The 21,337-nt window shown below is 37.6% G+C and overlaps 1 protein-coding gene across 1 annotated transcript in view; it reads left to right on the top strand.

Annotated features, from left to right (window-relative positions):
* Positions 1-20,700, top strand: part of ADAMTS19 (ADAM metallopeptidase with thrombospondin type 1 motif 19) — a 156,661-nt gene extending 135,961 nt beyond the window's left edge. The window contains exons 21-23 of the mRNA XM_075726524.1: positions 60-212; positions 17,293-17,470; positions 20,549-20,700. Of these exons, the coding sequence (XP_075582639.1) occupies positions 60-212; positions 17,293-17,470; positions 20,549-20,700 (483 nt within the window). The remainder of the gene's footprint in view (positions 1-59; positions 213-17,292; positions 17,471-20,548) is intronic.
* Positions 20,701-21,337: the final 637 nt, after the last annotated feature.

The raw sequence follows: 21,337 nt of genomic DNA, 5'->3' as shown, positions 1-21,337 counted from the left end.
GGCTAACATGGGGTAACTATGACTTTTTTAGAAACCTGAAAAACATCTTTTTCCAACAGTGCTCTGTAAAGTGTGGTAAGGGAGTACGGCATCGGACTGTGAGGTGCACCAATCCCCGCAAGAAATGTGTATTGTCCACAAGACCTAAAGAAGCAGAGGACTGTGAGGACTATTCCAAATGCTATGTCTGGAGAATGGGAGACTGGTCTAAGGTGAGGCATCCTTGATACTAGCATCCCACAGCATAATGCATTTTGCAAGCTGAGTTCTATGTAAGAATTGTGTTTATCAGAAGTGTAGGAGTCTCCCAGTTGAGGGAACAATAAGGCTACAAAAAAACCAAAACAAAACAAGTAGTCACACTGAGGCCAGAGTATAAATAAAAATCAGAAATATGAAGAAAGCATGAGATGAATCTTCAGTATCATGCAAATGTTATATAAATTTACTGTTGTCAGTAGGCAGGCAAACAACTTCAGAAACTGAAGAGTACTAGACAGTCAGGCATTTCTGTTTGTGAAGACAGCTATCAGGATTATTTCATTTTCAGACCTGTTAGAGAACAATAATGACATCTGATTAAATCAAGTAGCATTTATCTTGTCTGTAGTCTTTGCTTATTTTTAGTTTGACTTACTTTCTCTCCTGTTTCTGGATTCATATATTACTGAGACAAGGTGTCATATGCATTGTGTACTGTGTTTGGCTCACAGCAAGAGCTTTCTGATTGTCTCTGGATTGCAGAGTAGAAGCTATCAATTGGCTATGTGTAACACACACTCCGATGAGATGCTCTATTGCATTTCTTTGCCCCTTCCACCTCCGTTCTAGGCTGCCAGGGACCTGATGTTTGTTGTTCTCTGTCCTGATTCTGTCATGCATTTCTCATGGTGATATGGGACTTTTTCAAGGATTGCTTAACAGAATGGTTCTGAGGAGACAACTTAATTTCCATTACTAAACATTTAGAATACTTTGCTTTGGCCATCCTACTGGATGTCCCTCCACCCCTTTTCCCAACCAAGGCAACATATTGTTTCCGGCTTATATGTTATACAGTTGTAATCAATTATAATTCTTTTCCTCTACTGCAGCTCACTCCAACCTCACAGTTTGCACATTTCATTTGTTGTGCTTGCACATTTTATTAATCTGTGTTTCCACTAAGTTACATCATCCAGCCTTATAAGGAAGCACCTTTAGCCTATTTAATTTCCACATAGACCATTTAATCATATATCTGGGAAACATCTATTACTGTCTATTCTGAACACTTGACACAGTTGTCAGTACATTATTTCCTGGGCATATGGGTTTTGATTTCAGTGAGGCATATAAGCATAGACCAAACTGTAACAGAAAATACTAATTAGATCTGTGATTGAGAGTGTTATTGGACCAGGACCTTGAACATCTGATACACTTTAGAATATACAAAACATGTTGAAATACTGAAATTGAACCTTAAAAGTCAAGGTTTTCTCTTGCCATATTACAGACCTCACTTTAGCAGAGAGATTGTAATCTTTTTTTTTACCTTGCTTCTGTTCATAACTTTCCACACAACACTTCTACTTTCAGTGCCTAACATTATTGTGGCAGTTTTTAACTTGCTTGTATGGAGAAGTATTTAATGTATTTTTAGTTGTCTTTCATGTGATGTAACAGCTGGAAACAAGGACTAAAGCCAGCAGTGTATGACTAGCCAGCCTTCCAAGAATTAGCTGCAAGTACTCTGTGGGCAACTAGTGTTTCACAGAATTCTGCTTGGGAGCTCCCATTTTATGACGATGGGGTACAAATTGTCACTATGACATTACTACTTACTCTGTTTTCTTTACTTTTTTCACATTTAAAGGATAAAGGTTAGTGTCAAATGATTTTTTTTTTTTTTGTAGTGATGATCATTTAAAATATTTGGAAATATTTTGGAACAGCCTCACAAAAACTAGAAGAGAACCCCCCTACCTTAGCTACCTCAAAAGCACAAAATGGTATAACTATTAATTTTTTAAACAACAGAAAGAACTAACCTTCAGTAGCAGGGTTACTTTTACAAGAAGATGTGTTTGGCAATAAAGTTTAGTATTTGCATTTCCATGCCACAGAACTGCAGTAAAAACCTGCATCGTTTAGCACTAGCATCAGCAGCAGGGAGTAGGCTATGGAGAAATGACCATCTGCTTTCTTAGTTGAAGCAGTCATTCAAATCGGGGTTGCTGGGGCTATGTGGGGATGCTCAGACGGTTACACTGTGTTCCCAGTGCCCTCTGGAAAAAAGAAGAGCTTTATTCGCTAATTCAGTGCTTTTCACAAACATCTATGTCATAGATGAATGTACAAGAACTTACTTCTTCCTGTTTAAAATTTACTGACATCTTGTATGTTCTGCTTTCCCCCTACAGTTAAAGCTGTAACAGTCACCTAAATTGTACCTTAAAGTTCAAAATTAGGAGACAAGGAAATATTTCATATGGAATTGACAAAACTTTTTGAACAGTTAACATACAGCCTGACTGTGACTTGTGCAGCTGAGAGTTTCCAAGATTTATACCAAAAAATAGATACTTTAATTTCTCTACCAAGACATGAGTTCAATTTAAAATATACTTGGATTTCCTTTTTTTTTTCCCTGTTACTATTCTGTTCCATTGGTAGAGTACATAGCAACATGAAATCATGGCATACATGTTAATATGTCTGCAATGGGGGAAACAAGTGGAAAGCTCGGATAAATGTTAATCTTTGCTCACTGTTTGTTTCTAACTCAGAGGCTCAGTACAGCCTTCTGTGTTCACTGTTTTTACTCTTTAGGATTGTTCTTGACATTGACAGAAGGCTGTTCCTTTGAGCAGAGCCAAGTTCCCCCAAGCTAATGCCAAGACTGGGCTTGAAAAATTTAAATGACACTTCTCACACATTGAAACAAGAGGCTTAATGCGATCCTTATTGGCTTTGCTGCTCCCCTTGAACTCCTAAGGCATAATTTTAAATGAAGCTTAAATTGCACTATTACTGAAAAGATAATATTATTAATAATCATAGTAGTGCTGTAATGGAGTTAATTTGTTTTAGAAGTACCGTCACATAGAGATCAAATAATTCTTCTGCTCAATGTTTTAACAATAATACCAAGATCAAAGAAAATTTGACCAAAATTGCAAGCTCCAATAGGCCAATAAGCACATCAATCCTTCTAAAACTCTGACTTAATTTAAAAGTGTGCTGTATAACCTGGCCTGTATGCAGCTTTAAACTCCATAATAGCTCTTAAGTCAGCAAGGTGGCTCAATATGCTAAACATTGCTGTTCTTAACATCAGTTGGGCTCTGTGCCTGCCTTCATGAGGAAAATGAGTACGGTGAGAATGTAAAGAATAAATGCTCAAACTGAGCTTCTGGAGCCAGCACCGAGCAACATTACCAATTACATTGCCTTTTCCCAATGAATGCTGTCCTTGGAATACCACGTAAAAGTTACCTTCAGATGAGGAAATCTCATAGCTCATAGCTACTGTAGTGCCAGTTAGGGTGAGGCATACCTTAGTCTTATTAGCAGCAGTGTCTTTTACTAAGCTGCCCATTGCCACCCATTTCAAGGCTATATGAGGACAGGGTCATGCTCAGAGGAATTCATCATCCAAGGATAAGCAAGTAGGCAGGGAACAGGTGAAATGAAATACATATGGACTGCGTGTTTATGCATCTACCTGGCTTACTAGAGAAGTTCATGTCATTGTAGCAGTCATTCTCGAAAAAAGACTTAAATGTCAACAGCATAGGGTGCTCGAAGGGCAGGTCTAGGGTACTTTATGTAGGAAGCTGTGGTTTAGGGGTTTTTTTTTTGCTATTATTTATAATCTTCAGAACATTGGTGGAATAAATGAAGCATGAGAGGCAGGATGAATTTTGGAGGGGAGAATAATTTGGAGAATGGGTTTTGAAAATAATAATTAAAAGCTTAAGTTTGATATGATATTATAGCAGAAATTTTTGGAGACATTCAGCAGGGGATAATAGGAACAAAATACTGGGCAACGGAGTAGAATTTAAGAGCAGCCATTTCTAAGTTGAAGAAATATAATGTGTATGTGTAGAGGAGACCAGAGAATATAATATGGTATAAGTTCTAAAAAGACATTTGGCTGTGGAGGCTGGAAAGAGGATGCATTCGGTAGAAATGAATGAAGCAGCAGCAGCAGAATTTCTAAATAGTATCTATGTGTTAGACCTGAGATGCAGAGGAGTCAAATACAACATCTGGGATAATGGTCCCAATGGTTGCGATGGAGTTCACTCTGTCTATAGGCTGAAGAAGCAAAAATGGGGAACAAAGGTTAATCTGCTAAATTTTTTCCAGTGAGTCTGAAAGGACATCTGAAGCGACTGCTTGGTTTTTTACACCAAAGAGTCCCAGAATTCATGACCTATTCCAAATTATTTATTTAAGACAATATATGCAGTGCTGTCTAGAAGGTGTGTGTGTGCGTGTGTATCGGGGGGGAAGTCAAGTCTCCAGCTGTTGTGTGGAGACAGTGAACCCAACAGGTGACAGAGAGATCTCCCAATTGAGTGGTACAAAAAGCAGCTGTCAGTGATGAGGATTGCTTCTCTTCTGTCCCAATCAAAGAACATGTGAAAATGGAGAGGAAAAGAAAGAAATTATTTTTTTGCCAACTATTCAGCAGCATGGGGCATTCAACCTTTAAAGTGTGCTTAAACATTTAAACAACCCCTGAATTTGCATAGCAAATGACTCAACTGATTTAATCTCCTTCAATTAAAAAAAATAATTTGGATAATATTAATGTTACAGTTTTACTGACAAGGTAATTAGCCTTGGTTTTATTCTTTGGGTCCCCATCCAAAATTGTTAGCTCTTCTAGATTCTGGGAACAGGATAGTGCTGGCCATGAGTCAAAGTGTAACACTATTAATAGATTTATGGACAAAGAAATTATGTGACTTTTGTGAAAAAATAGAAGTCAAAATAATACTGGCATCATGTTAATAACTTTTATATTGACTTCATTATACAGTTAGTTTCCAGCAAATGAGGTATGTCTTTGTTTCAGAAATGAAGTATGAGCAAATCATATGGAAGATGTCAATATAATGAAATGAGAGTGAGGAGGTTTTTATACATTTCTAACCAATCCTGTAATACTAACATCATTTGTTTCAGATAAAGGTTTTTTTAATAGATCAGTGTAGTATTTTGCCTGGAATAAATGTAATGTCATGTCAGTTTCTCGAAAAACAGAACAAGACCACCCTTAATAATAGGCAAAAGCACTGATAAGTCTGGAAAGGATTTTAAAAGTAGATGTTACCCATTGTGCACACACACAAAATCACACATAAATGGGAAATTCTGGTATCTGTATCACACTTAGATCTACGGGATTTCTATGCTGGTTTTTGGCTACAAGCCTCTTTAGGGTAAGCAAAGTTTTTGGGAATGCCAAACTGGAATCAAAAGGTAACTGTGGGCGGATGTTGTGTTGTATCTTGAATTACATTATCTGTAAGTGGGGTTATATTAGAAAAAAATTAAGTTGTGGTACATCAGTAGTTCCCATCAGGATTGAGCCTTGCTAGGCCCCATAGAAAAATGAACCAAGAACAAGCAAGAACAAACAAGAACAAACAAGAACAAAAGAAGCTTACAGTTGCTGCTGAAAGATGTTTGCAGTCTTACCTGACAAGTGACATGGTAGGAGAAGTATATAACCAAATAGATAATGAAAAGAATGGAAAAAACATTTTAAATCCACCTGATAACAGCTACTCTTTTTTTTCCAATGTGTCCTAGGAGAGGGTCTCAATCAGAAGGTACAGGCTTTATACATTTGTTTTGAACTTTCCCTTCAAGAAGTAAACAAGTGGGTGCCCATAATGACATTCTCATGGAGTACAACATGAGAAGTGGATTGGTCAAACAAGATACTGTCAACTGTTTTAAGTTCTTGGAATGGCTTTTTTCAGACCAATGAGGTGAAAGGCTTCTTGAAATTTTGCAGAGTAATACAAAAGTATGGCTTCAGGGAGGAAGTTTGGTTAAACTGTTAGGCATCATGGCATCATGGCATTTACTGAATGTCTTCACAAAGAGAAAAACCTACAGGTACATTTGTATTGCAACATTAAACTTTGATGCTGGATCTTACTTTTAAAAAGGAGATGGGGATTACCTTCAGGATAAAAAAATTGAATCAGAAACTAGAAAACTAGAATTAGGGAAAAAAATACCCACCTTAGCTATAATTATTAGAGCTAGAAATACAAGTAGGATGCCTTTGAATAACTGTTAAGGGTTTTTACTACAGAGAAGACAGCAGGAACCCACTTGCTTGTGCTGAGGCTTGCTCAGTACTGTCTTTCAACTTCTGGATGTTGTGATCTCTTGGAGCAGACAAGGCCAGGAGAAGGAGACAAGTTAGTTAACAGCTAGCAGGAGATGTGTCATGCAGCTACAAAGGCATATGTCACAGAGGATATCAGTAACAGCTTCCCGTCACTGTCGGTGTCTTCCAAGCCATTCTAGTGCAGTCTAGATCAGGCCAAATAGCAATTCCCAACCTTTTCTGGTGGCGCCAGGCCAGGCGTTACTGCTGCAGGGGACTTACATATGCACACATATGCATATAAACATAGATTTAAATAAAGAAAAACATTCTTGGGAATTGCTGAATAGAAGCGATGTCCTATATCCAGGACTTGCCAGAAATGCCTACCAATTTTTGTTGATGGCTGCTGGGATCTTTGAACAATGAGTCTTCTGGAAGGCTGATGCATAATTCAGCAGGTAGAAAAATGGTATTTACCAGGGAAATCTTTACTCTAACACTCTACTACACAACCATTACAATACAGAACATCATAGCCCAACTAGCAGGATGAGTATGCCAGAGTACTCTTCTGAATGAGGAAGAGTATTAACATTGAGCATCCCTTCAGTGTCCTTGTGCTGACAATTCTTGCTCAATCAGGCTCGGTTTAAAAAGATTATTCTCAACAAAATTTTATAAGATAGGGACTATACTGACCATCAGAATTTCAGCATCCCAAAGAGTTATGCTGAATTTATGTGCAAAAAATATCGTCACATAATATCACAAGTAAGTAGGTAAGAAAGGAGTTAATGGAATTCGAAGTAACATTGGACAGTAAAGGGGAGGACAAGACAAACAAAAGCAGCAACTTCTGTTTTATCTTCTCAGAATTTCACTGAACTGAAATGAATATGTTGTGTATGTACAGCCCATTCTACATAAGGACCTCCAGTCTCTTTACAATAACTGATTATGTACCTGAGTCTACATTGTAAGACTATCTCAGTATACAAACTGGAAAATGCTGCAGTTTGTCTGGCTTTTCATGGCTGGTCCCACAGTTTGGAGGAGAACACCAGTCCCCTGACATTTTGAACCACATACTTTTTTTATCTTCTCAGCATAGGCTTTTGCTACACGTTCATTACTCTAATTTCTGTCTTAATGCTCTTCCTTGCTTTTGGTTAGTGATACACATTGGGCAGATCATTTTGTTGGTCTGTTCATGATAATGCTTGGATTTTTCTCTGATAGCTGACAAGCCATTCCAAAGCTGTCAATGTTCGTGGGAAAATCCAATTGCTCAGTCTAGTGCTGAGACTCAGTCCAGTAGGCGTTCTTTTGCCTGGTGTATCTCCATCTCTAAGATCATCTCTCTCTCTTTCGAAATGTTTTCTTCAGCATCTCTGACCATATCATCTGCCAACGTGTAACTCATTTAGCCAGTTCACTTGGGTTTTGTTAGAATTTATGTAATCCTTCTGCTCTTGTGGGATCTAACTGATTTTTGTGGTACAGAAAACCTTTTTCTTGCATGCATTTTTTATCCTATCTTTCATGCAGTTAATGTAGATAATACTGCTTCAGGTGTTCATTCTTGTGATAAATGTGATCTTCTATGAGGTCCTCATCTTGTCAAAAAAGTATTTATTGTTGTTTATTTTTTGTTATTTTGTTTTAATCTGTGTGATTTTTTACTGTTTTCTAATAGCTTGTAACTAGTTACTAGCTGAAAAGACTTTAAAAATAAAATTTTTCTATATATGTAATAACTAATTCTTGAAAAATTCTTTTGAAATAATTGTTTCAAATTAAAGTCTGATTTCTGACTGGCAAGAGAGAATCAGAATAGCTACTTAACATTATTCATTTACCAGTTTTGAAGAATTACTGGCAATATTACATATTTTTAAATACTGTAAGAAAGATTCACTTTTCTGCTTTACCAGTGCTGTTTCAGGCTGTTGTTCATAGATTTATGTTTAATCTCCAGAGTTTCCTCATCTAATCTTGCCACAAATACTTCCAGTAATGTTGCCATAAAACAGAGTTCACCCAAAAGTAATGATCATTCTTTGGTAAGTTTATTACAGGATCACAACAACTCAGGTCAACATTGTCTATCTCCTGGCCCTCTGATAGCTCCCTGAGGACAGTCTTGCTTTTGGGTGGCCCCATCATACATAATGAAAGTGTTACCCTTCAGTATGGTTTTCCTACTAATAAAGCAGCTAGAATAATTTTCTGGAAATCCATTTGCTTCCAGTGGAAAATGTGTTTAGGCATTTTGAAGAAAAAATTAACCAGTGGAAGTTTTATTGATAGTTGTAAGTTATTATTCTACTTCATTTTCTCTGTTTCTCTTCTAAGGTTTTTATTTCAAAAGTAATGACCCATATGTGGGATTACGGTGTTTCAGCTAAAAAAAAGTCCTTAGGGTTCAGTTTCCTCATAAACTCTCAATTTGTTATGAGGTTTTTTTAGTATCTTTCATATCCCTTTAGCTGAGTTACCTGCTACCACTTCAGATCTTCATGATTTAAAATTTGGTAGATATAGTGAATGGCAGTAAAGTCATTGTTAGGAATGAGCTCTTTCTTTTACTTACACTACTACTGGAAAAACTTGAGAGTGCTATATAGCATAATGCTATTTAAAGCCAAATACTTAATTTTATGTGGTACAAAACAGCTTTTTGGCATGTTTCTTTTATTTCTGAAAAGTAAATAGATAAAATAGTAGAAATTTTGAAGAGAAAGGGGTTTCTTGGAGTTTTTTTTCCCCTGCTATGACATTTCCTTTATGTCCTTAATGGGTTCTTCAAAGTGTCTTTTCATTAGCAATGCCATAATCCTTTAATTACATTTTTGTGCTGATGAAATATGCTTTTCCCTGGAAGCTTTTCTACAGAGCAGCAAGCCAGCATTGTCATATATGCTAACGTTAAATTATACACTCAAAGGCTAATATTTCAAATACTTCTAAGAGTTCATTTTCATCAGTCCAGAATTACATACTCCAACTAATTTAATCAGAAGGACAGAGGTAATTATGAGGTCGTCAAATCTAACTGCTTCCAGATTCTTGTTTCCATGTTTGATAGTTATAATCAATGGAAAGTCATCTTCTGCCAAAATACCATGCAGTGATATCTCATAGAATCATAGAGTGCTTTGGGTTGGAAGGGACCTTTAGAGGTCATCTAGCCCAACCCCCCTGCAGTGAGCAGGGACAGCTTTAACTAGAGCAGGGTGCTCAGAGCCCCATCCAACCTGACCTCGAATGTTTCCAGGGATGGGGCCTCGACCACCTCTCTGGGCAACCTGTGCCAGTGCTTCACCACCCTCACTGTAAAAAATTTCTTTCTTATGTCTAGTCTAAATCTATTCTTCTTTAGTTTAAATCCATTATTCCTTGTCCTGTCACTACAGGCCTTATTAAAAAGATTCTCCCCATCCTTCCTGTAGGCCCCCTTTTAGTACTGAAAGGCTGCAATAAGGTCTCCTCGCAGCCTTCTCTTCTCTAGGCTGAACAACCCCAACTCTCTCAGCCTGGCCTCACAGGAGAGGTGCTGCAGCCCTCGGATCATTTTTGTGGCCCTCTTCTGGACCCGCTCCAACAGGTCCATGTCCTTCTTGTGCTGAGGGCCCCAGAGCTGGACGCAGTACTGCAGGTGAGGTCTCACCACAGCAGAGTAGAGGGGCAGAATCACCTCCCTCGACCTGCTGGCCACGCTTCTTTTGATGCAGCCCAGGATACGGTTGGCTTTCTGGGCTGCAAGCGCACATTGCCGGCTCATGTCCAGCTTTTCATCTACCAGTACCCCCAAGTTCCTCTCTGCAGGGCTGCTCTCAATCCCTTCATCCCCCAACCCGTACTGATACCGGGGGTTGCCCCGTCCCAGGTGCAGGACCTTGCACTTGGCCTTGTTGAACCTCATGAGGTTCACACAGGCCCACCTCTCCAGCTTGTCCAGGTGCCTCTGGATAACATCTCATTCTTCTGGCGAGTACAAATACAAAAGTGAAAATGATGTGAAAGGAAAGAACATCTGGAGCATACAGAGAAACATTGCTTCCTGTATCTGTTACAGTATTACAGTTTTTGTCCATTCTTTGACATAGGTCATTAATGATGAGAGGAAAATGCTGATACCTTCCTTGATTTGCAGGGGGAAATGAGAGGCTGCAATAGTTTTTATGGATCAGGGTTCCAGGTTGTCATACATGGTATTTTTGCAGCTTAATGCTGAAGCTTAGTCTTCACTTTGAAGTTTTCAGGAACTTTTATCCTGGTGGTTTTTTGGAAAATAATACTATCATAATCAGATTACTGTTTGTGGAGGAAAGGAAAATTTTCATGATAAAGGCTTTTAATTCATTATAAAGGTGGTGGAAGAATCCACCAGAAAAAAATACCCTTCCCTTTTGCTCTTTTTCTGGTTCCAGAGGGATCCAAATCTATCCTGTGTGCCACATTAGAAAACTCTTTAGCCTGGCAAGAAATTTTCCCTTCAAAAATTCAAGGGTCTTCTACTCATTCCTTGCTTAGTCCAATAAGAAGTATATTGCAGCATTAGCCTTCCCTGAGCTTGAGGAGATTCTTGTCCTACCACTACTTCTCTAAGCGGGCTTCCTAAATGAACTAGTAAGTCCAACTGTCCTAACAAACCAAACTAGTTTAATTGGGACAATCAAGATTTTTAAATCATGAAGTGAGTGACTGTGTTTCATTAGTTCATCCAAGAAAGAAATTGGGGAACTGAACCTGTGTTTCAAATACAGACAAAGAATTTGCTACTTCTGAGCTGAGTTCAACAACTCTGTTAAGATTGATGCCTATCAAACCCCACTATTGATTCGGAGCAAAAGAGTCATGGTATTCTCAAGTACAGATTTTTATATACTGTTCTAGAAAAAATTGGGTTTTGTTGTGTCATTAATAATCATATTACACCAAATTCTATGTGGTTTTCCTCAACCAAATTTTACTCGTAAACTTTCAGTTGCTTCTTGTCTTGTTACCAAAGTTAGTTTCTCATCATCCACCAAACAGCTGCATTGTTTTGCATGGGAAGCTAACAAGGATTTTAAAAAAAAAAAAAGAAAAAAAAGAAAAAAGAGAAAAGGTAGGTCCAGATTCCTGAAATGAGGTGATAAGGGTTTCCTTTATTGGAACCCTATCTCTAGCCCAACTTGCCAAAGGTGAGCTGGGGTTCTGTCTATCTTACTTTAAAATCTTATTTCTTTTAAACAGTTATCCAGTACTAATTATTACTCCAGAAGGAACAGCTAGAAAGAAAAATGAGGGGGCGAAAGAAGGGAAAAAAAAAAAAAAAGGAGAAAAGGAAAATAAAACAAATAAGGACAACTCAAACTTGCTAAACTTAGGAGAGACCAACAGCAGATTTTTTTCAGCTAAACTTAGCACAAGTTCTGAATTTTAAATTTGGCATTCACATACTGAGGTGTTGGGTGTGTCAGAAATGAGAGAGGCAGAAAGACCTTCCTGGAAATGATGCATGGGAGAACTCAGACTCCATCTTATGTTTGGATCCATTAGTCCCTCTTTTTGTATTAGTTACACTGTTCACAAATGCCTTTATTTAAAAAAAAAAAGTTCTTAAATAAACTGCAGATTATTTGCTTTATTTAGTAATCTTTAAGAATATTGCTAAACTCAGTATAAAGTCTTTGTTGAAAACAAATGCACCACTTTATCTACTACCTGCCTTCGAAAGCAAACTTCATAAAAATACAAGATATATGAACAGATTGCAAGTATGTCAGCAAATACAAATCCTGTTGCTAAAGTCTGATTGCTTGCTATCCATGTTTCACACTCACTTTATGAAAAGGTTGAAACTGCTTAAATGCTGGAACTGATGAACCTATACATAAATGATTAGGAATGCTTTGCTAATAATTTCCAGTAGAACTCATCACTGAGTTTCCTTATGAGCACATTGCTCTCCACTTTGAATGCTACTTAGACTTGTAAAAACCTTTTATTGAACAATCCATTTATTCTTGAAAATAAATTGTCCAAGTCAATTCTGTTAATATTGTCACAGATTGGGTTTTTCTTGTGGATTGTATCAGCCTCTCCAGTGATTGCCTGTTGTCTTGGCAGAAAGATGCATTTTGACCGTTACTGTCTGCCAGTGACAATTTTTCCCTTAATTTAGGAATTCCTACTTCTTCTGAAGGCCAGCTGGAAGCAGCTAAGGCATTACAGCACCTTCCTCAGCTGTTGGCCTTGGGAATATGTATTCTCTCCAGAATATATATCTTTGGCAGGGAACAGAAAGAAGGAATCTTGGGTAACGGGTGTGCATGCCAAGTGTAAGGATTGTTATATTTAACGCCTAGGTTTCTGTCCTTGAAATTATGTCTAAAAGAAGTTCAAAAGTAGGACAAAATTCAAACAGGGTGGGTAGATTTTATTTGAAAGAAAGAAAAACTTTCAAAAAAAATAGCTGTTAACTATATTTATCCAGGAATTTTTTGTAATCTTTAACAGGAATGTTTTACATGTCTTGCTGCTTGAATGGTTTTACAGTACCTTTAGGACTGTGTCCAAAATGCACAGATTAACAGCCACATAAAAAACTTCTGGCTGCATATTAGAACATTTAGTCTAAACCTACAAACACAGTTGTCCTATGGGAATTTTTGCTAATCAGCTACATGGCCTTAAAATGTAGGTCATCTGAACAGTCAGAAATAAAATGTAATTAACCACCACAAAAGTAAAGTGTAGCGTGTGCAAGAGTGACATTTGGGAGGTGGAGGGGGTGGGAAGAAGAGCTACAGAAAAGTATTCTTTATTCACTAGTAATAAAAGCTGTGGGTTGAAATTAATCTGAAATCTGCTGAATTGATGCAGTTGCTACAGATTGGTTTGGAGTGGGCCTTTTCTGTACATTTTTTATATATAAGCTTTGTATTTATATATATATTTATATACAAAATCATGGGAAATAAAAGCCATTTTGACAGATAGATTGCTTTCTATTAAAATAATTGTTAAATATGTAAAAGTGAAACTATTTTTGTTTGCTGTTAAGTTGAAAGCTTTGTTACAGTTTTAAACATGGAAATTCCAGAATTGTGCAGAAGCTTTAGCTACCTGCCACAAGTGCTACCTAAAATGTGACAGCTGCACATCCAGTGAGAGGTATTTGCCTCAGGTTGAATATTTTCAGTGAGAGAAATCCAAAAGTGAGGCAAGCTTAGGAGACAGTTTTGGAAGAGTCTGCTTCAGCTAGAATGTACATGTGCATATGCAGTAAAATGAGATGCAATTGTTGCTCTGAGTTGCATCTAGCTGGTTTGCAGAAGATGAGGTGTCTCCTAGTGAAGTTGGACCAAGTCCATTCCTTTGCAGAGTGAAAAAGAAAAATATTATGGATGCCTTTTATTCTCCAGTATTCGGTGGCTGCTTTCAGTTTATATCAGCAGTTGGCTGGTGTGTGTGCAGCACAAATTCAGGTTTAAGACCACTTCATGGAGACAAACAGAAATCTCACTGTTTGTCTGTGTAGCTAGCAAATGCACTGCTAAATGCCATACCTGAAGTGTGTTTTCCCTATTTCATACTATTTCTTACTACTTTGAATGTGAGATAATACTGATATGGTAAAAAGATACTTTTTTCTGGTTTGCAATCAGTAGAATTCTTAATTCTGAAGTCAGACACCACTGCTGCTGCTGATGTGTGAACAGGCAACAGCACAGCTTGACTATCAGATCCCTGGTTGATTTTAAAACACTAGTGGTTTGGAAAAAACTCTTTTACTTGTAAATTGATCAGGCTGGCTTTGAAAGTTTTGGATTGCAAATCAGTGTGTTAGCCCTGCCTCAATTTTCCCCCTAACATCTTACAAGACTTAATAAATTAAGTTCTCAGTTTTGTAAAATGAGAATAAATACAAAGTTAAAAATCAGTTCATTTCTGTGAGAAGAAAAGAAGATAAAAGAGAAGGCAATTTTCTTATTTCATTTCCTGCTTTGCCACATATTTCCTATATGAACTAAGACATTTTGTTTTATCATCTTTAGTGTCAGTTCCTTCCTCTAAAGTTAGGATGTTAATAAGTAGGTCATGCAAGACTAAAATCAATTGTTTGCAAGACATATACATCTTTGGATAGAAAACAACTTTGTAATGCTTCATGGCACTCTTTGAAATATCTCACAAAGGCCAGTAGCAGCTCAGTCATTAAAGGGATGGTAATTCACCAATTAAGATTTAATGTCAAAATCTTGCCAAATTCTGCACAGAAACTCAGGGCCTAAACATTCATTAGTCCAGAGGGAGATCTGTCTGCTTGTTGCATATTGTCTCAGTTACAGTCACGAGAAGCTTTCAGGCCAGAGCTCATTTGATATAGAGAAGATATGACTGGTGCCAGAGCGCCCTCCACAAAGGCACCTGCATACATGAATTGTTATGCATTATGAATTAGTAGGTAAACCATTGGAGTCCATTTTCTCAGCAGAAGTCTAGTGTTTTCAAATCCCATTCTCCCCTCCAGTACTCCATATGGCTAGGTTGCACCTAGTCATTTTAGGATAACCAAAGGTTAAGGGCAGATAAATTATTTTTAGGAGATCTTATGTACCAGATCCACCTGCCTGTCCTGTCCGCCTCCTCTGATAAAAGAAGCTCACATACTACAAGCTCACACATACTCTACTTTGGTTAATAAGCATGCAAGTGTTTTACTGAAGGGAAAAAAAATACAATAGTGTGTGCAAAATTACTCTAAATTAAGATCATTGTGATAATCTTTAAAGATTATCTTCATCTTACTACCTTCATCATATTATCTTTGTCGTATTACCTTCATCTTTCCTTCATTCTTAGGTTTTGGGGCTTTTTGTGTTGTTGGGATTTTTTTTTAATTTTGTTATTCCATTGTCTCACTTGCTATTCCATTAAAATATTCCAAAGAGAAATCTCTCTGAAATTATGGAGAGAGGAATCCAAGAAGCGGATGGAATTTTGCCAAGATTAAGATCAATGTTCTGGCTGCTATTGATGATTAAATTTGGGTATATATATATGTGTGATTATAAATGTTTACCGTGTGCATCATGTAGGCCATTGCAGGAAGTCAGATTATTTTTAGCTGCACTGGAAAAAGGCGGAGAATTCAGGGAGATGCTTTTTCTCATGCAATTTAAAAGCAGTATACTAAATTCAAATTTGATGACATACTTCTGCTTTGAAAAGACTTCAGTACTAGCTAGATTCCCTCCTGTAAACAGCATATTTGTTCATATATTAAGCTGTGGTTGCTATTGAATAGAAAATTATGTATTCGTAATTGAATGTCTTTGCATGCCTTGGCTCATGCAGGCTGTATCTGATTAACTTCACAAGAAATTATAGTTCTTTATTGACTTTATGGAGTTACTCCTGATGTACATCACTGAGAACAGAAGCAAAATCAAGTCCATTTGCTGCCTCTGTAGCATGCCAGTGTTTGATTTCATGTGGTTACCAACTGAAGTGTGCTTCGGACCTTGTTCAGTCCCTTGTGAAAACACCCTTCAAGTGTGTATCCTAGTCTCTTGTACTTCTCCCGGCGTATCATGAGTCCAAAAGACATGAGTCTCACTTCTCTTGATGTACATATTAGGGTAAAGCCCTCTATTGCCCATTTGGCATGTGTAAATCTTTCCTCCAAGTAACAGTGTTTAAAACGTGACTCAAAAGCACATAGATAACAAAACTAAACAGTAGAAATCCCTCTAGAGTTTCCTACACTCAAAATTTATTCTTTCTTTTCAGAAAACTATACTTCTCCATCTTGAGACAGAATGGTTGGGAAACGTCTTTTGTTATAGCACCCTCTCCTTGTCTTTCTCTCTCATTTCAATATTTTTTCAGCTGCTTCTTGAAGCTTCCTGAGGAAGCGTGTTCTGAATATTTATGTAACTGAGATTTTTTAGAATAAAAAGATTTGGAGGATTATGTGGATGACAGTGGCATAAATTTTCAGCCACTGCTCATATCATTCATTGCAAGAAATTGATTAATATATGAAGATGTCCTCTATAGCAAATTTCTCCAAAACTTAATTAAAATTGTGGGTACTTAAGTCAAAATCATTAGCAGGTAGGAGCAGATTGCAGTATAGAAATTTTTTAATGAATTTGTAGTTAAAGCAATAGAACATATGTCAGTGGACACAAAAATAATTCATGCCCTGTGAAATTTTGTTCACAAGTCAGCAAACGGGAAAGCATGTATTTTGTTGTTTTGGAATAGGTTTTGTATGCATCTGTACAGCACTGCCCAAGTTTTCTTTCTAATATATTTTGTTACTGTGATAGAACTAGAACATTGCCATTGTTACAGTGCTCAGCTCTTTTATTTTCTCACCTCATTCTCTGTGGCAACGAGATGGGAAGGTTGATTAAAGGCCAGGCAGCATGACTCACGCTGTGTATTTCGTTTGTGGGACACATGTGAAAACATGAAGATGTGACGCAAAGACAGGAGGGATACACTCTGCTCAGTAGAAAAAGCACTTTTGCACTGGCAGAAATAATGGCTTAATTAAAAATGCTTCTCACTGTCAGTGTCTGTAAGCATTTTCTTTTGTTTCACCATTTTCACCTCTAATAAGAGTAAATTAGGATATGGATAAAGGAGAACAGCCCTTGCTCCTGTCAGGCACATTGCTGTGTTTCAGTTTCATCACAGGTTCTACAAAATGGGCCTTGACAGCAACAGGATGCTGGAATCAGTCCTTCAATAAATACTGCCAATGTATTTGTGCTTTTTAAATTGATTTGCCTTTAGCTAACATTATGGAAGGCAGAAATCTTGGAATGCTGACACCTGAAGGAGCAGCCACTGACTTCACCTGGACTGGCATTTCACCTTCATGTTTACAGGCAAAAATACCTTTCGAATGAACATGTGTCTTCTGTGTGTTCCAGTGCTCTGTTACCTGTGGCAAAGGGATGCAGTCCCGAGTCATCCAGTGCATGCACAAGATCACGGGAAGGCATGGCAATGAATGCTTTTCCTCAGAAAAGCCTGCAGCCTACAGACCCTGTCATCTCCACCCCTGCAATGAGAAAATTAATGTTAACACGATAACATCACCCAGGTTAGGTAAGCAGTCAAAATGACACATTCTCACTGGAAATCTCTTTTTAGTTCTTTCTCTCCATAGAGTAATGATGATCCCAGTTTAAAAACAGAGGGCTAGGACTCAGGAGATGTAAATTCTATGCAGAGACTCATCTCTCTGCCTCAGTGTTCCAGTGTGTACATCAGAGACTGTACCTCAGAATCGCGAAGGGTTTTGCTGTCCAAGGAAGGACCGTATTATGGGACTGTATGATATTATGGACACAAAACATCCAACATGAAAATACGTTTATATTAGACACACTATAAACATATTATGTATGTTTATATATATTTGCCCACTCACTTTTACCAATAAGAAAATACCTTGTTTTCTCTTTAAAAGCTCTGCAAACTATGTTTTCATGATATCTGTGAGGTCAAGGAGGCCCTTATTTGTTTCTCAAATACAAATAGCTCCTTCCACTTGTCTTTAGTTCAAATGTCTACAATCTGTGCGTGATGGATTAGGATGTATGAAGGAAAATTACTAAGATGAAGAGATTTGCTGTCCCTGGAGGAACTCAGGTCTCTTGTTGGTCTTCAAGAAATTATGTTACTGAATAACTACAGAACTGTTAATTCTGTTAATTGTTATTTCCTAGTGGGTTGTTGATGATGGTCTTACCATTAGTTCCCCAAGTCGTTCATCTGCTTCTTGAGCATGACTGAGGAATATTCAAAAGCTTGCTGTAAGACAGCATACCCTTTCCAGATGATTTGCCAGAGCCCTTGTTAAGATAAACCCTCCTGTCACATAGATTACTCCTGCATGGAAAGCAAGTCTAACATTGCAGGCTGTGCGTAATCCTTCCTTTAAGTCAGTGAAGGGTATTTCTCTTTGAAGTTTTTAACCCTTAAACATTTCTGTGTAGTAGTCATTGTTTCAGTTTGCTGGATGAGATGGCAGCTGTTGCTTAGGGTCCTCTCCTCTACTTTTTCACTGTTGTAAGGTTGCCCTTTGTAATTTATCTATTCTTTGTACAACTGATCTCTCAGAAGCAAGAGGCCATCACTCCATCACTGATGCTCTCCCTCTGGTGAGGTAAAAGCAGCTTTGTGTCACAGAGTAAACATCACAAAGTTTCACAGAAAAAACACAGTGTCAGATTCATTAAAATTTTACCTAATGTAAAGTGCACAAAAAAAGACTGGGCTATGTTGTCCTCGTAGAATGGATTATGTAGCACTGATATTAGTAATCTACAGGTCAATCTCATCCAGCAGAAGTCAGAATCCAGTCTGGTAGAAATATTAACATCTCCAAAATACATAAAGCAATGCTGCTCTTGAATCTATTGATCATTTTGGCCTCCAGTTCCATTCCTATTATGCAGTATAGGTGCTCTAGATTTGGGGGTAGGGCTAGTGGAAGCTGATACGGATTGCACCACCTCTACTCTTTTATAAATATGCTCTTGGTTTCTCTTTCCCTTCTATTAAAAAAGGAAAGTAACTCAAATCTTCTGTGAGATTGACTTTTTCAGTTCAGTGTTTATGATGGTTTTTGGGTGATGTCTGTTTCTTGTGCCCTATTTTTCACTGGTTTGCCATATTAATTCCATGTATGCGCTACAGCTTGAATAACTGAATGTGCAAAGATCCAAATTTGGTACCAGGGTCCTTCTATGATAAGCACTGTAAGAGGCTTTTGTAAGCAAAACAGGTGGGTGGATTAATAGAGGGCTTCACAAGAAAAAAGACAACACATGTGAATATATGCCTATTTTGTACAACAGAAGTCAGACTTCTGCATCTGAATGTTTATGACTGCTAGAGAGAATTGAATAGTTACAGCAACCGTCAGAGTAGGTAGAGTAAACCAAACAGCAGCTTTTCTGGCTAGTGTGATGTCTTGTCATTTTAGAAAGTTTTTGAGGAGGAGTTTGGTAGTCAGGGATTCTCACAGTTAGAAAGCTGCCGTAGACTACTTACAGAGCAACCTGAATAACTGGGTGAAGATAAGACATGAAAGATTTGAAGGTAAGGATTAACAGCGTGCCTTTGACATGGAGGAGGGAAGATGTGTTGGAGTGATTAAAAAGAGAGTGATGCAGTCAGACCAATGTATTGGAAGACAATTTAAAGAAAAAAACATTTTGAATGTACTTGGAGAGGGGACAAAAAGATCAGGAAGGTAAGAAACGCACAGTATTTGTGCATTTGAGAAGCACAAAATGTGATAATTGGGCCTGGACACGTATATTTGCCAACATAACAACTGTCATTGATTCCATACTGTAAGTTTCATTTTTCTAGATAAAATGGATTTACATTACAAAACATACCATGGGACTTGCTAACTGTCTTCAAACCTTATGAGTGCCTCGTAGTATGGCATCTGTAGTGTTCAAGCTAGCAAGAAAATATATTTCTGTTCCTTTGAACAAAGAAGCCAGACAAAACTAAAGGTCTAGTAGATTATTTCAGTTACAAAGAAAGATGCTATAAGATGTCATGTAGTTTTGGTCAATTTCCATTCGTTGACAACATGGCACAAAGTCTTCATTTCTTGAGCAAAGGCTGATCACAAAACCAGCAGCAGTCTCCATGCTTTAATTCCTACATTTCCCTACCTGCCTCTGATAAAAAAAAAATCCCTTACAGGTGTCACAGGTGTCATTGAGAACCCCATTCTGGTATTACGCAAGCTGAGGCTTCCTGTTTTTCCAGTGGCAACTTCCGTCTCAGACTGAGGGCAGTTTCAGCTGGAGCAGCTGCTCCATGCAGCCCTGGCCCCAGCCCCAGCTCGCCTCTGTATAGGGCAGAAAGATGGGCTTCATTCTGTCATGAGGAGACAGGTGCATGACATTAAACCAATTACTTTCAATGCAACTTAATCCAATTTATAAATTAAGCTGGCCTTAAAAAAATGTAATGTTGAGAATATCAACAGCAGGAGGATTTTTTTGTCTGTCTTTTGTTGCATATCTACATCTATTCTCCTTTTCCTTCCCCAGATACACTTCTGGTGTCCTTTGCACCTTTGCTACCTGATTCTTCACTAATAAACATAAAACTAATAAATGCATATTTGATTTTTTTGTTGTTGTTTCACAGCTGCTTTAACATTCAAGTGCCTGGGAGACCAGTGGCCTGTGTACTGCAGAGTGATAAGAGAGAAGAACCTCTGTCAAGACATGAGGTGGTATCAGCGGTGCTGTGAGACGTGCAGGGACTTTTATGCGCAAAAAATGCAACAAAAGAGTTGACCTCTGTCAGGCTGGCTGGCTCTCAGCTCTTTGCAATCTTTTTATTTATAAACACACACACACGTACACACACACACACGCACGCTTCTTCAGACCAAATATTATCAGATTACATATAATTTAATCAAATTAATTTATTTTTGCCTGCCAGACATCCTTAATTGTTGTGGTTAGACAGCCAATTTGTTTTATACTCTGGCATTTTCGTAATTAATTTTTATATGAACAATTTTGGATACATTTATCAGAATTTTTAAAAAATAGTAACTAGTATTTTAAATGTTTATTTTCAGTAGGGTCATCTCTCTGTTGCCAAAAAAAAAAAGTCATGTTATCTTGAATCTATTTTAATTTAGCTGAATAGTTTTGTTGTATATGGAAATAAAGCCCTTTTTAATTTTATTATATTTTTGGCATTCAGAGTCAGAATGATCTTGTGTATTTTGCAACAGATGTTGAGGTGATTAAGCTAACATTATTGAACAGGTTATTACAGAATGTATTGTGAAACCAGTTCATTTGATTTAGAAACATACTGAAGGGGATAATCTACTGTAACTTATAACATATTATAAACAAGAAAATTAAAATAGCTAAGTAGAGATTTTGATCATTCTCATGGACACATACTTGAACA

This window comes from Pelecanus crispus, chromosome Z, assembly GCF_030463565.1.
Source record: "Pelecanus crispus isolate bPelCri1 chromosome Z, bPelCri1.pri, whole genome shotgun sequence".
NCBI classification, from domain to species: domain Eukaryota; kingdom Metazoa; phylum Chordata; class Aves; order Pelecaniformes; family Pelecanidae; genus Pelecanus; species Pelecanus crispus.
Note: the sequence above shows the minus strand (reverse complement) of the source record. Positions and strands in the feature narration are given on the sequence as shown.